Source organism: Grammomys surdaster, unplaced genomic scaffold (genome assembly GCF_004785775.1).
Source record: "Grammomys surdaster isolate TR1022 unplaced genomic scaffold, NIH_TR_1.0 310, whole genome shotgun sequence".
In the NCBI taxonomy this organism is placed as follows: Eukaryota; Metazoa; Chordata; class Mammalia; order Rodentia; family Muridae; genus Grammomys; species Grammomys surdaster.
This window is the reverse complement of record NW_021604729.1, coordinates 1,401,516-1,416,515: the sequence shown is the minus strand read 5'-3', so window position 1 is coordinate 1,416,515 and position 15,000 is coordinate 1,401,516. Positions and strand designations below refer to the sequence as shown.

At 50.2% G+C, this 15,000-nt stretch overlaps 1 protein-coding gene across 2 annotated transcripts in view; it reads left to right on the top strand.

The window, feature by feature from the left end:
• Positions 1–15,000, top strand: part of Rab3il1 (RAB3A interacting protein like 1) — a 32,987-nt gene that overhangs the window by 4,031 nt on the left and 13,956 nt on the right. The window contains exons 2-4 of one of the 2 annotated variants that reach the window (XM_028777538.1): positions 5,303–5,374; positions 6,314–6,475; positions 6,662–6,716. Coding sequence is in view for 1 of the 2 variants with exons in the window: in XM_028777537.1 (XP_028633370.1) it covers positions 9,776–9,786 (11 nt within the window). In the remaining variant the exon portion in view is untranslated. Of the gene's footprint in view, positions 1–5,302; positions 5,375–6,313; positions 6,476–6,661; positions 6,717–9,623; positions 9,787–15,000 lie in introns of those variants that run through there. The other variant, XM_028777537.1, reaches the window with a different exon arrangement.

Here is a 15,000-nt window from a genome sequence, read left to right as displayed (position 1 = left end):
TTCATGCCCCTCCTCCTTCTCAGCAAGTTTCTGTGCAATTTCCAGGTCTTCTTTTTGATGTGTGACCCACTGTGTATAGTTATGGTTACTTGCATAAGCCCTTGTAGGAGGTTATTTACTGGGGTAAGAGCAACTTATCAGTGCCTACACTACTGAAGAAAATTACTCCTGTCTCCCCCAGCAACTATTAGCTGCCAGTAGCCCATCAGGGACAGGCGGGACCTCATAAGTACTTCCACCATCCAAGATGAAATGTTGAAGAGCTCACTCTTGTGCAGCAACCCCAGCTGCTGAGAGTTTATGGGTACAACAGCTGTGTCATGTCCAGAAGACAAAGGTTTATAGCACTCCTCCCTAGCTCCTCCTGGCTCTTACATTTGTATGTATCTTCCAGAGATTCCGATCTCTCTCTTGATGGGTCTAATTTGTTATTTAACCCCTTATTTTGAAAACATATTCATTTGGCCATTGAAAATTTTTTCTGTTCTCCTTAATGATCTCATGCTGCTTACTTACCTTAAACTTCCTGCTTTGCATAAAGGAGTATGTGGAGCCCTAAAACCGCCGAGTCTGATTGTAGGTTACTTCTGCTGAACCTCACTTGTTGTACCTAGCATCTTTCTTGTGCTGGTGATCTCTGATTGACAGCTCCTTGGTCAGTGTTGACTAATGGGAGTCCTGCAGGAACAGATTCAGATACTTTCCTCCATAGACTCACACACAGTTCTGTCAAAGGATGTCATCAACATGAACTATTTTGGCTCTCCTAGGTACATGTAGTTGTTCCACAGTCAGCCCCTACCCTCCCTGCTGGTCCTGCTCCTGCTTTGTCCTTATTCTCCCTTGTAAGGAAAGTAATCTTGGCAGCCAACAAGGCCTCAAAGAATCACGGTATCTCTCTAGGATTTGTTTGTACAGAGTTGCAGTATGTTGCCCAAGCTGCTCTTCAGCACTGGGCTTAAGTCATGCTTATGTCTCAAGTAGCTGGAGTCACAGATGAGCTCTACCATGCCTGGCTTAGGGTATTAGTTTTTGGTAACAGAAGGGTTCCTCATTGCTTCAAGTCCAGCACATCGTAAGGATCAGAAATGCCACGGTGCATTCCACCTAGGAGTCTTCCTGGATTTTGAGACAGTATCTCATGAAGCCCAGGCTGACTTTAGACTCACTATGTAGCCAAAGATGATCTTGAAGAACTCCTGATCTTTCTGCCATGCTACCTCCCAAGTGCTGGAATTACAGGACTACATCACCATGCTTGGCCCTTAGAGACACTCTTTTGACATGGAAATCCAGTAACATTACACATCTGCTTAAACCTGCTGATGACTTCTCTTGTCTTTATGTGCAAACTCTAAACTCAGGATACAAAACTTCCTGCCACCCCCATGATCTGGTCCCTAATTCTCACATTAGCCCATATCTTCCGATGATTCCCTTCTCTCTCCCACCCCCAACACCCAGGATCCTAGGTCCAGGCTAAAGTTGCTGGGTGAGCTTCCAGAGTATCCCATACTTCCCTTATTTGGGTGCCTTTCATTCAGTGCCAGAGTCAGCGGTGAACCTCATCCCCTACACACCCCCACCTCCCAAGCTGTACTTCATGAACAGAGAGATAATGTCTTGAGCACTGACATATCATCCCCCCCACATTAGGTGGAATTAAATGACCAAATGGGCATCTGCTGGGCTCCCAGTGTTTTCTTGTTGATTGTTATGAATTATTGATATGCTAAAAATGTGGCCACTTTGCCATTGGCTGAGCATGTTCTAGCTTATGTGCCTTATAACTTTTGCCATGGGTGATGAGAGTGAGAGAGGGCTTGGAAAAGTTTTCAGTATTAAGAACAACAGATCAGTTGATTATCTTCTATTTCTACCCTATCCAATGCTTCAAGATTGACCAAGTCTCTCTCACTGGAAATTCGATGAGGATTTTCTGATGACAGCAACATGCCACTCTCTTGCTAATAGAATGAATGAATGAGTGAGTGAATAAATAGATGGATGGATGGATGGATGAATGAATGAATGAATGAATGAAACAAATGTTAACAGTGCTCCTAGAGCATTTAGAATGAATTCCAAATTCTTTAGCTTGGCCTCTGAGGCTCCAAGCCTTATACCCTCTTCCCAGCCTTTTCTGGATGATTCCACATTCATCCTCAAGCTCCAGTCGGGTTGAAGGTTCTGCCTCTCTCTGGATGTGTCTGCTTTGGCCACTCCAAAACCTGCTGGTCCCTCTGCCTAAAATGTCCCTTTTATACTTTGACTATTGCATAATTCCTCAAGCTGCCCTGTTTGTAAAAAGCCTCTATTTCAGCACCCAGGAGTGGAGACAGGAGTGTCGCCATGAGGTCGAGGCCAGCCAGGTTTCGTAGTAAGACTCTGTTCCAGAAAAACAAGAAATTTGGGTGGATGAGATGGCTTAGTGGGTTAAGGATGCCTGCTGATAAGCCTGACAACCTGAGTTCAATCCCTGAGACCCACGGGTGGAAGGGAAGAACTAACTCTCACGAGTAGTTCTCTGACATGAATGCTATGGCCTATGCATGTCCCCTCCAAACTAAATAAATGTGAGAACAGAGCAAAAACAGACAGAGCTTGGGATGTAGCTCAGTTGGTTGAGGGCTCACCAAAATACATGAAGCCCTAAATTAAATTCTCAGCACACATAAACTGGATTTGGTGGCACATGCCTGCAGTCCCAGCACTGCAGGAATTCAAGGTCATCCTCAACTACCTAGCTAGTTGGAGGCTAGCCTAGGCTACGTAAAACCTTTCTCAAAAGCACACAAATCTCACCTATCCCTTTTTCTGGAAAGGTTAACAGTGGAGAGATGAGAAAGTGAACTTGGAAGTCAGGCCCAAGTGTCTCCACTTGTTTGCTATTGGCCATATCCTTTAGCCTCCACGGTATTTTTATCCCAAACTCCTTCTCCTGCGAAAGATGAAACTCAGGTCTTATGCTTGCTAGGCAGGTGCTATGCCACAGTCCCCACCCCCAGTCCCCAGTTCCCCTCTTTAAGTTAGGAACCTAGTCAGGAGGCAGAAGCAGATATCTGTGTTTGAGGTCAGTCTGGTCCATAGAGTGAGTTCTAAGATAGCTAGGTCTACACAGAGAAACCCTGTAAAAATAAAATAAAATGGGAACAGAAAGCAACAAGGACCATATTCGATGGATGTGACATCCTATGTTAGCAGGTCAGTGCTGACCCCCACATTCCTTCATATGGAGTCTTCCACTCCGGGTCATATTTTCTCATAGTTGTGTGGTTCCCTGAAGGTCTAAATGGCTCTCAAACTCCTCAGGTGGCTGAGCTTTCCTGCTGGGTAGATTCGAGTGACCAAACAGGTTTCCTCTCTCGGAACCAGCCCAGGCCCCAGGGGCACCTGGATGCATTTTCACACACTTATTTGGCCTAAAATAACTCCCTTCTTCCTCTCTCTGCCTGAACTCCAGTGGCTTCCTCAGTCTTTAAATGAAATCTCCAAAGAAGTTCATCAATGCCCAATGCCCCCAGCCATACAACGAGGAATTAGATAAATAGTTCTCAATCTGTGGGTTGAGACCCCACAGAGGTAGAATATCAGATATCCTGCATATCAGATATTTACATTATGACTCATAACGTAGTAAAATTATAGTTATAAAGTAGCTAGGAAATAGTTTTATGGTTGGGGGACACCATGAGGAACTGTGTTAAAGGGTCACAGCATTAGGAAGGTTGAGAATCACTGAATTAAATGAAAGATAACCCTACTCCATTTTAATGTGGGTGAACTGAGTCTCAAATTAGCATTGCTGTAGTTGGGTCTGGAGCTTATGTGTTTTCAAAGCCAGAGAAAAGGATTTTTTCATGAGGTCCTGGGCATGGGGCGTACTAGGGAGGGGACAAAGTCTGAACCACAGAGTGGTAGATGTGGGGGTTGGAGGGGTCTTGACTCTCCGAGCCTCTCCCTTGGTCTATAAAGCAGCTGATGGCACACTCTCAGAGGCCACTCTGGCACTCTATCTATTGTTTTGTGACCATATACAGATCACCATATACCAGAGGCCATCTTGCCTGAGGAAGAGCAAAGATGATATGTGACTCCAAGGCTGAGGGTAAGGGCTCCCTGGATCACAGAAGTGAGAGTTTAGCATCCAGAGGTCGGGTTCAGTTTTAGGCCTAAGTCAGCATGCTGTGTCCATTTAGGCAAACACACCTGCCCCTAGCACCCCAACTGTCCTAGCAATAAAATAGTCTGAGGGATGGAAAGATCTATGCCAGCATGATCTTCACATACTTAGAATTCTCCAAGAGCTGTTCCTCACCCAGCCCTGCCTGAGCCCTGACTGTCTGTCCCCAGGGTCTGACTTCATCATTGGCTTGCCCAAGTCTTTGACACCATACAGCCGCCTCCACCAGCCATCCAGCCTTTCTGTAGAATCCTGGCCAGACTTCAGAGTCCTGTGGATCAGGGGCTGCAGGCAATCTTCTCTGTCTGCCCCGGGGGACACAGGGAGTGGGGTGTCCAGGCCTGTGTTTGAACGCCCAGTCTCTTCTCTCTCCTGCCTGGAGCCAGCATCCTTTCCTCCCTCCCTGGTGAAATCTGAGCTCAGGGATCCAGGGAGAATTCTGGCAGCAGAACATTCCATCCAGTTGTCCAAACACTGCACAGCTGGCGGAGGGAGGGGCAGCCTGGAGCAGTCAGGAGCCCAGAGATTGTGTTGTTTTCATGGAAATGAGGGAGACCTTGCTGGGGAGTAGCGGCACCCAATGGGTTCAAACCCTGGCTGCCTGGAAAGGCACATAGGACAAGGAAGACAAAGCAGTCCCCTCTGCTCACACCGTCTGGGGCCTGCTTGCCCAAGGTCATCCTGTGGAACTCCTGCAAAAGGAGATTCATCTACCTCAGAGCCTGCCCAGCCAGGTCTGGGCAGCTACCTCTCGCCTCGGGAGTCTCCTCCTCGTGACTAGACTCCAGGCTCAACCTCAAGCAATAGGGGGAGGGCAGGCAGGGATGAGTATGAAATAGCAAGCCCCAAGAGAGACGCTAGACAACAGCTCTGTTGCCAGCTGGCTCATTCTCAACTGTCTCCCAGTACCCTCGTCAGTGACCCTGAATGACTCTTCAAGCCTCAGTTTCCTGATTTGCAAGAGAAGGTTGACCCCTTATTGACTGGCAAAGGTCTTCACAGATCCTCCCTTCTAAGCAAATGCCCAGAAAGTAGCTTATTTGTGTGTGTGTGTGTGTCTCAGTACCTCTGACTCAGTTTCCCCACTGAGCACCCCCAATGCCTTTTACCACCATCCAGGTCCAGTTGCATCAGGGTGGTAGGAGATGCACCCCCTTTCTGCACATCCTGTTTTCTGCTAATGGTTTCCAGGTGAGCCCTTGGTTGCCCTGCAGAGGAAGGTGGGGGCACTAGAGAATTTAGTAGGGGATGATCGAGGAGCAAAAACAGGAAGGGGGTGGGAGCAGGCCATGGAAAATTCACAGCCAGGAAACCCTCCGACAGCATCTGGCTTGCATTAGGCTGAGCAGGCTTCATAGCCCAGAGCTCAGCAGAGATACTGTTATCCGCTGGCCGGTGGCAGGCTGGGAGGGGCGGGGTGCTGGTGGAGAGGGGCTCAGAAGGACCCAGAGGCTGACCAGAGACAATAGTGAAAGTAGAGGAGAAAGGGGTTAGGAGGAGCTCCTGTGACACCAGGGCACACAGACCTTCTGTGGAGGGTGCTGTCTTCCATAGGGGAGAATAGTTCCTATTTCTAAGGGGCTGACCCCAGAGAGGTTAAGTGACTTGTCCAAGGTCACACAACCAAAAAAGAAATCTTTTCCTTTTTGAAGGCAGAAAATGGGATGGAAGTTGAAGTTAGTGTGAGGATTGGGTGTGTGATAGCTCAGTATTTGTTTATCTTGCATGCACAAGGCTCTGGCTTCAATCCCCCTCACCACCACAACTACCCTGCTCAGGAAAAAAGAAAACGTGGGAAACAATGTTTGGAAAGAAAGGGCAATTTGAGGTGTATCTGAGTGACAACAGTTGGCAGGATGTGCTTCAGAGGCTAAGAATCCTGTTTATGGGCTGGGGAAACTGAGATACAGAATGGCTGAAGTGATGTTGAATTGTCCTTTGGTGATGGTAGTTAATGAGCTTAAGGGACTAGCTACTGAGTGTCTGTACAAAAGCAAATAACCAGCCAGCTCATAATAGAACCAGGCTGGACAGGCTCTGCCGAGGAGGACAGGACACAGGCGGTCTCTCCAGGGATCTTGTTGAAGTTCAGGGCATCAGCATGCGGGATAGCTTCTCTCCTGTTCTCAGGTATATCTTGTCCAGCTCATAGCCCACAACCCAGGAAGGAGGCCCATGTCTTCCGCTGCCCGCTGAGCCTCAGGAGTTAATAATTAAGGGTTTAAGAAGATAGAAGCCCGTCTGGGAGGCCCCGCCCGGCCGCTGTGCTGCTGCTCCTGAGAGATAGCAAAGGTTAGTGTGAGGCTCTGCCTGAAGTGGAGGCAGGTTTTGCCGCTGGACCTCCTGGTGGTCTCCAAAGGGACCTCAGCCTGGACCCAGACATGGAAGCCCCTGGGGAGCCCAGGCAGTGCCCTGCCCGAGGGTCATGCCCGGTGTTCTTGGCCATGAGCTCAGGCACTGTCCGCTATGCTCCATCAGGTTTGGGTCCTGTACCTGAGAGGAACTTTAGAGAGGAGACCTGGGATGCAAACAGGTGAGCTGAGGTCTTGGGACCCTGAGGGGAGGCGAGGGATGGGTCTTGACACTCTGTAGGGACTTTGAGGGTCGGAAGCTGGCTTGAAACAATGGGATGTTTTGAATTGGGAAGAATCCAGGAGCTTCATACAGAGTGGGCACTCAGACACTCTGATTGTCTGGTCCAACTTGAGGTTTAGACTAAGGTAGAAACTGAAGGTCAGAGAGACCAAGACGCTCATCCTAGGTTACAACTAGAAACAGATGTAACTCCAGAATCTGAGACTGATTCAGATTCAAGTCCCATATGCCTTCAGCCTCAGTCTAGTGTCTGTGTTGAGCTGGGGGAGGGGAGAGTGGACAGGGAGCTAGTGGTATGGAAGGAGGGAGGATGAGGCTTTTGGTGGTTTGTCACTCTAGGCATAACTTTAATTTTTTTCCTCCCCACTGGCTGGGCCTGGCACCTAGTAGGCATTCAGTAACCTTCTGAAGGCTGGCTGTACCGAGACACAGCTTCCACCAGAACCAGTGGCTCCGGGTTGTCCCTAGGACCTCCCCTCCCCTGGATCTTGTGACATAAAGCAGGTTCTTTAACTTCTCTGAGGCCATCCCTTTCCAGTGGCACAGCAGGGTCCCCTGTGCTGCTGAGAGGAAGCCCTGTGGCTTGGAAGTTCACAGAGTCTAGATGCATAAATGACAAGATATTTTTGGTTAGTAATTGCATGTCGTCAGTGGTCAATGCTCTTAGGGTGGTGACCACACACTTGTCCCTGGAGGCCTCCCTTAAGGGCTCCTAGGATGAGGCCTCTTCTCCGGGAACCTTCCCCTTTGCTGACACCTCCCTTTGTCTCTCACTAATCCCACTGACAGAATTTATCTTTTCCCTGGCTTTTAAAGACTTGGAAGGCAAAGGCCCTGTCTTAGACTCTTTTAGTCTCATCTTTTCCTTCTTCCCCTAGGTGGTGACCAGAGCAAGGGACAGGAAAAGAGCATTTGCTCAAGGCTTAGCTGGTGAAAGGCTCAAGTTAACAAAAATATGTTGATATCTGCTTTGGCCAGACCCTAAGCTGGGCTGGGCTGGGTGGAGGAACATACCCCAAGAAGGGGTTAGTCTTTGGTCAGGAGAAGCCATAGCCTGGTAAATAACCACCCTATAGTGAGGAAAGGACATAGAAGACCTGGGCTGAGAGATTGTCAGATGAAAAGGATGCTATGGAGAGCTGTCTAGGTTCTCCATAGCAGAAGATGCCAGCCACGGGCAAAGACATGGGTTCCAGTCACCAAGTCCTTGTTCCTATAAGCTGGGAAAGGAGTATCTTCTCTTTTGAAAAATACTTTATTATGTGTGTATGTCCATTTTGGATTTGTACACATTCATGCAGGTGTCCACAGAGACCAGAAGAAGGCATAGGATTACCTACAGGCGGAGTCAGAACTTTCAATTGCCTGATATGGGTGCTGGGAACCACATTTGGGTCCTCTGCAAGAGTAATGCATGCCCTTACTGACTGAGCCATCTCCAGCCTAACTCTTTCTGTTTCGTTTCGTTTTGTTTTGGGTTGGGGAGGGCTTTCTTTTGTTGCTGTGGGGTTTTGTTTTATTTTGTTTTGTTTTGTTTTGTTTTTTTTGGCTTTTTGAGACAGGTTTTCTCTGTGTAACAGTCCTAGCTGTCCTGGAACTCACTTTGTAGAGCAGGCTGGTCTCGAACTCAGAGATCTGCATGCCTTTGCCTCTGGAGTGCTGGGATTAAAGGTGTGTGCCACCACCCCCTGGCTTTCTTTTCTGATTTGAAAAGAGACACTATTAGTTGGTAAAGATGGGTCCCAGGCAAGTCAAGGCTCTGGCAGTAGAGGCCCTTTAATGCAGGTCTCCCATTCTCCTGCCATTTACCATACCCAGATGCCATAAGCCAAGCATGTGGTCATAGCCTCTGAAGAAGTTGAGGAAGTATCAGTTCAGCCCAGAATCTGGAGACCAACCTAGGTAGTATATGACCCACACCCACAGAGAAGAGGGGGCTAAGGGAAAGGAGAGAGGGAGGTAGGGGATCCAGCCTGGAGGATCTCTTGGTTTCATGTGGTCCTTAGCAGTACAGAAGGGGCAGCTGAATGCCTGTTTGTGTGGATGAATGAGTGAGATGTGTTCTTTAAAACCCAGAGAGCACTGTAGACCCTGCCTATGGGAGCTAGTTCTAGTAGTATTCAAGGAGGGGTTGACTGTGGGCTCTACTTATTGGATCCTGATCTGAGGTTGAACTTCATTCAGGTCAGTGGTTAGAGCCAGGATAAAAGGAGGGCATAGGAGGGACAGGTGACTAGTGGCCAGGGATGCAAGCTTTTTACAGACCTTTCTTTTAAGTACCTGGGACAGACAGGTGCTAGCGAGGCTGGCAGAGTAGTCTCCAGAGTTTAGGATGGCTCAAAAGGCTGGGATGAACAGAGTATTCAGAGATACTAGAGGAGGGAATTGGAAACAGGGCTGGTAGGATTGGGCCAAAGTAGCGCTCTCTTAGTTTAAACCACTCAACTAATGATACTTGTTTAGGGTCTGCCCCGCCCCCTTCCCAGAAGCCCAGTGTCACTCAGGGATTGATGCCAAGCTAGGAGCTCCAGAGACTGGCAACAGGGCTAGAAGTCTGAATGAGGGTGCAGGAGCTGTTTGTCACTTTGAGTGACAATCTGTGCGAGAAACAGAGCTGAGACACCCGAGAGCCATTGTAGGTTCTCAAGCAAGGGTGGTCGAAAAGTGCAAGTGATAGAGAAAGGCGAAGGCCAGCTCTGGATGTAGGATGATGGGACCAGTCCCGTTCTGGCTCCGGAGGGTCATTGTCCCCATGCAGCCAGAGGGACAGGGCTGGGCCGGCAGAGGGGGCGGGGCCGGGCACGTGGCCTGGGGGGGCCCGCCTCTCGGACACGTGACCCGCCCAGGGCAGGGGAAGGGCTCCGGTGGGGCGGAGCCGCAAACCCTAGGGCCAGCGGGACAGACTGGCGGTGGAGCGATTGACAGGCGGCAGGGCAGCTCTGGGGCCCCGGCAGAGTTGGCAGCGCGCGTGGACGCGGCTGCGGCGGAGACGCCGGGATGTGGAGCGGGTAGGTCCCAGCACGCCGGTGGCTCTGCGCTCGGTCTGGGCCGCGCTGGCCTCCTAGGATGGGAGAACAGGGGCTCATTGCCGTTGTTTGCACCCCACTTGGGAGACAATCTGTACTCTCAGCCCTGCCTGCAGCGGCGTGGTGCATTGTAGCATGAGGACACACTGCAGCCCCAGAGCTGAAAGGACCTTGGCAGGACGGATCTGAATTGCCCCAGGGTGGGAAGGGTGACCCCTCCAACTCCTAGCTCCAATGGAGCGCATGAGAGAAGTGGTCGTGGCGGGGGGGGCAGGTGCGGGGGGGACGATGAGTAGTTGTATGTATACCTCAAAAGTAAGTCTGGGGCACGTATTTAAAGGAGGGAACACCCTTGAACTCTGGGGCAGCAGTGCACTTGAGAAAGCTAGCTGTGTCTCTCCAAGGTCTCTGGCTAGTTGACTGGAACCTTCTGATTCAAGATGTGAGGTGGGTGGCACCTTCTCGCAGTCTGGAGGGGGATAGGCACAGACCCTGAGTCCTGAGTGAACCCCTTTCCCACCCCTCATTTGGAGCCAGAACGGGACTGGTCCCATCATCCTGCATCCAGAGCTGGCCATCAGTTCTTAAGGCTGACTCCTGGTCTGGCCAAGACCCTGCTCCGTGTTCACATAAGGTTGATGTCCTTTCTTGAATTTAGGCAAATGCCTTCTCCTTCTCGGGCTGCAAAGACTAGGTCTTGCCGGTGTTCCTACTAAGGACTGTTTCAGGATAGGCAGAGGACAGGGGAAAGAGGAAAGCCCTGGAGAGGGGAACAAGTGAGATCTATTTACTCTTATGGACCCCAGCTGAGTTTGAACTGAAATGCTAGGGGAGCTGTGGGGCTTCAGCCCCAGTCAGGGCATCAGAACTGAGCTCCTGTGAGGTGTGGACAGGCGTGATCTTTTAGAGGGAGCAGAAGCCAGCCTGTGTTAAGAGGCTAGCTAAGCTTGGGAAGTGTTTTGGGTGGGTTCCTGGTGCCTGCCTCAGGTTGAAGCAATTCGGCTTGGGGATATGTGTGCCTGGGGCTGTGTGAGGAGCAGCCTGGTCTGAAGGAATCTGTGGGCCTTTCCGCTGGGTGGACTTGACAATTGCTGTATGACCCTTAGGATAACAACTCCTCTTCTCTGGGCTGGAGCCAGCTTGAGCACTTTAGGGGAGGGTGGGTCAGAGATGTCAGGTGTCCTGTCTCTCGCCACTGTATTCCCAAGTCTCTCGCTGAACCTGGAACTTGTTTAGCCAAGCTGGTGGCTAGTATATGCCAGTGATTCCCACGGTGCCATATCCCCTCACGGTGCTGAGCTTGCTGGTGCATGTGACCACACTGGGATCTGAACTCAGGTCCTCATGCTTACATAGGAAGCTCTTTTACCCACAGAGCCATCTTGGACATAGGAGTCAGAGTCTGAGTGTCTAGAATGCTCTGGGGACTTAGGGGCCTTGGAGCACTCCACTCTGCAGAAGTTGAGGGGGGTCATGCTCTGGGTCACACACTGCCAGGTCACTCTACATGATTCCCTAGAAGCTCATGTCAGCTCTAAGAGGTATATCCTAGGAGGTATGCATCCTAGCCCAGGAAGGGTTGGGGCCTGACCGATCCAGGGTTCCTAGGGGTTGGCTTCCCGCTGTAAATTGAACTGAGCTTTGGTGTTTGTTTATGGCCGAGTCCTAAATGGAGATAAGCTGAAGTGACTGGAACCTGTAGGAGCCAGGAGTAGAGATCCTTCTGAGGATAAACCTTGAACTCTGAAGTAAATGGCAACACGAATCTGATTTTTGGAGTAGGGGAAGTGGGTACAGGGTTTCATGTAGCCTAGGTTGGCCTCAAACTCCCCATATAGCCAAGGATGACCCTCTTTCTCCGTCTCCAAGTACTGGGATTACAGGCATGATTTAGGAGTGCCAAGGATGGAAACTAGAGCTTTGCGTGTTCTAGACAAGGACTCAGGCAACTGGGCTGTGGATCCAACCTTAGTCTCATTTTGGTTTGCTTTGTTTTGGACACAGGTTCTTACCATATAGACTACGATGACCCAGAACTCTTTTTAAAGAAATTTTTATTAGTGTGCTGTGTGTGTGTGGGGGTGTGTAAATGGAGGGAGAGAGTATATGTGTCACCACACACATATTGAGGTCAGAGGGCAACTTTGTGGAGTTGTTACTCTCCTACTACTTTTATGTGGGTTCTAGGGATCAAACTGAAGCTTATACAGCAAGCCCCTCTCCTCACTTACCCATCTCACTGGCCCTCACCTAGAATTCTTAATCCTCTTGGCTTAGCCTCCTGGATGCTGCACTTCGATGCCTAGCTATCTAACCTCACTTTCAAGGCTCCACCCTGACCCCCATACACATACACCACAGACTGGGCTTCCCCTCCTCCATTTCCTACAGTTTCATAGGCCTATGGTCGGGGGGCCAAGCCCACTCTAGGGGATGGAGTAAGGATGATATTTTGAGAGTTCTAAACCTAACACAGTCCTGGGAACTTTACAGTTGGTCGGCAGAGTCCAGAGTCTGAGTTCTGCACTGGTTCTGTCCCACTGAGCAGCCACACTGAGCTGGTCTCAGTTTCTCCACTTCCTGGACACATACTCTAGGGAGAGCCAAATTCTAATGGAGTGCTAAGAAAAGAAAGTTAAGATCACCCAGCCTCCCAGGAGTTAAAGGCCATGCCTTTGCCCCAGGCCAGTGACTAGGGAGTTCACACTTTCAGGTGTCTAGGCTCTGCAGTCTTGAGCAAGTCACTTAACTGTTCTGGGCCTTCACTGCCCTAAGAGCTTCTGCCATGAGACCTAAGTCACAGGGGGCTGAGGACCCCAGGATCAGGCAGATGAGCTCCCCACTCACCCTGGCCTTTCAACAGATGGAAGTATCTTGTCTGCTGTTCCTTACCCTGCACTTTTGTGTATAGGATCAGACCAGACCCTCAGTAAAGCCCTGCCTTGCTAGGCCTGGGACCTGGATGTATCCTCAGTAAACCTCGGGAAATGAGGAAGGGAGGGTACAAAGCAAAGTAAGTGGTGAGAGGGGGGATGTCATGGTGGCCCCTGAAGTCTTCCTTGCACCTATGGAAGGATCAGGGTGTGGAAGCTGACACAGTAGGTATTCAGTAGGCACATTCTATATGTCAGAGGTGTGTGTGTGTGTGTGTGTGTGTGTGTGTGTGTGGTCTTGGACTAAATATATAGGGAACCACTCAGAACCAACAGAGCATTCGACTCTTATCTAGGCCTGGCTGGTGGAGAGACAGAGGGTTGTGTCCCCTACTAGGCTGAGCTGGTTTGGCCTGGAGTGGGGCCAGTGGCTGGAAGAATCTGGCCTGGCTACCTACTTAGTCTCTTGATCTCTTTTTTCTACTAGGCCCTGCTGCTGTTCTTGCAACCCCACCCCAATGTGCCCCACTCCCCTCTGTCAGTGGCCTAGGCCCATCTTCTGCCTGCCCTTTGTGTCTCATTGCCTTGGCTCGTTGGATTCTGACCCAACTCCAGACTCTACTACCAAAGAGATAAGATGTGTCTCTGATTCTCAGGGTCCCCCCTCTGCCACACACCCCTAAGTCCAGGCTTGGCGGTGGCTGTTCACAGTGGTGCCTCCCAACAGCTGCTCCGGTCCTGCCTTTTCCCTTTAGCCACCCACAGCACTCTGTACTTCCCAAAAGCTTGAGCTACCCCCTTTCGCTTCCTGGAAGACCCCTTCCCACTTCCTCATTCCCATTCCACAATTCTCATTCACCTTTCCCTTGGTTTTAAATTAGCTTAGTTAATCAATTACTGTACTGCATATTTTCCCTTGTCTTCTACCCAACTCCTGCTCCACCTACCGATGCCCATGGACCCCCGAAGTGTTTTGTCTGTCTAGCTCAGTCCTGCCCAGCAGGCAAGGAAGCCCTGAGGATCACCCTTCACCACTCCTCCCTTACTTGGGCACTGTCTCCAACTTCCTCAAACCCCATCTGCATCCTGCCTCACTTCTCTGAAACCTCCATTCATTCCCGCTTCTGGGGGGCTAGTCACATGCTGTTTGTGCTGTGCCTGCAGTCTGGAGTCAGTTCCAGTCTTGTCACCTCCTTGCTTTGTATACTAACCTTGCCTCATTCTGGGTTGCCATGTCATTAAAATTAGACTGTGGAGCCCATCTCACTGTCATGACACTCACGGGGCTGGAAGTGGTGGGTGAGCTGGCCTGAACCTGAACCAGGAACCTGGAAACCTTATGTACTTGCTGGCTTGCTGAAGACTTGAACTGTTTCCTGGGCTTGTAGGCTGCTTATAGAGAGTCAAAACCTTTCCTGGCACCTTGTTGCCACCTGAGAATCAGAGTCATATGTCTATCTTTCTTACTTAGTCTCCTAAATGGGTCTGAATCCACTCCCTGCACCATAGCACTGCCCTTCCGAGAGAGTGAGTTCCAGGCAAGATTTCTGTAGCTTTCCCAGGCACCAGATGCTCCCAGCCAGTCCTTTTCCAGAGTTGGGCTCAGGGCTCCCTCTGCTGTTTATTTAGTGAACCACTGTGGCCTGGAAGAGAGAAGGGATTCTTAACTGTGGAAATGGCTGTTGAGGGCCATGGCTGTTTGCCGAAGAGCCCAGAGCAGGCTGGCTTGGCCAGGCTGGGAGAGGTAGAAGCTTAGAGGGCCGAGAGAGATCCCTATTTAGCTCTGGCCAGGAATTCCTGATCGGAGGGGTTTTGAGCATCTGAGTGGCCAACAGGCTACAGAGTTCAGGATTCCTTCTTTGAAGAATGTATGCTTTGAGGGGTAGAGACAAAAATTTCTGCTGCCTCTACAGGACAGGCCTGGTGGACTGAGAATTGTAGCCACTGCACTATGTTTCCTGGGGAAGTAACCCAGAAGAGTGCTTCCTGTATGTGGGGGCCTTCGGCTTCTAAGCCAGCTTTGGGATGGGGGATGTTGGCCACCCCATCTGCTTCTGACCTTGACTCTTAATATCTTTCACCCCCAAGAAGATTAATTCCCCTAGCCTACTCCTCACAAAAGATTATATTTCCACAGAGTCTGGACTGAGGAGGTGCAGGGATCTCAGGTTCTTGCTTACTGGAGACCTGGACTGTGTGGATGGTCAGAGAGTCTGGCTCTGTTGGAGCCATGGAACCCTTTCCTTCTGTCTCTGATTCTTTATAAATCACCAGAACTCACCTTGAAGAGAAGAGGATCTGTAGACTGGAGTTGTTGCTAAAC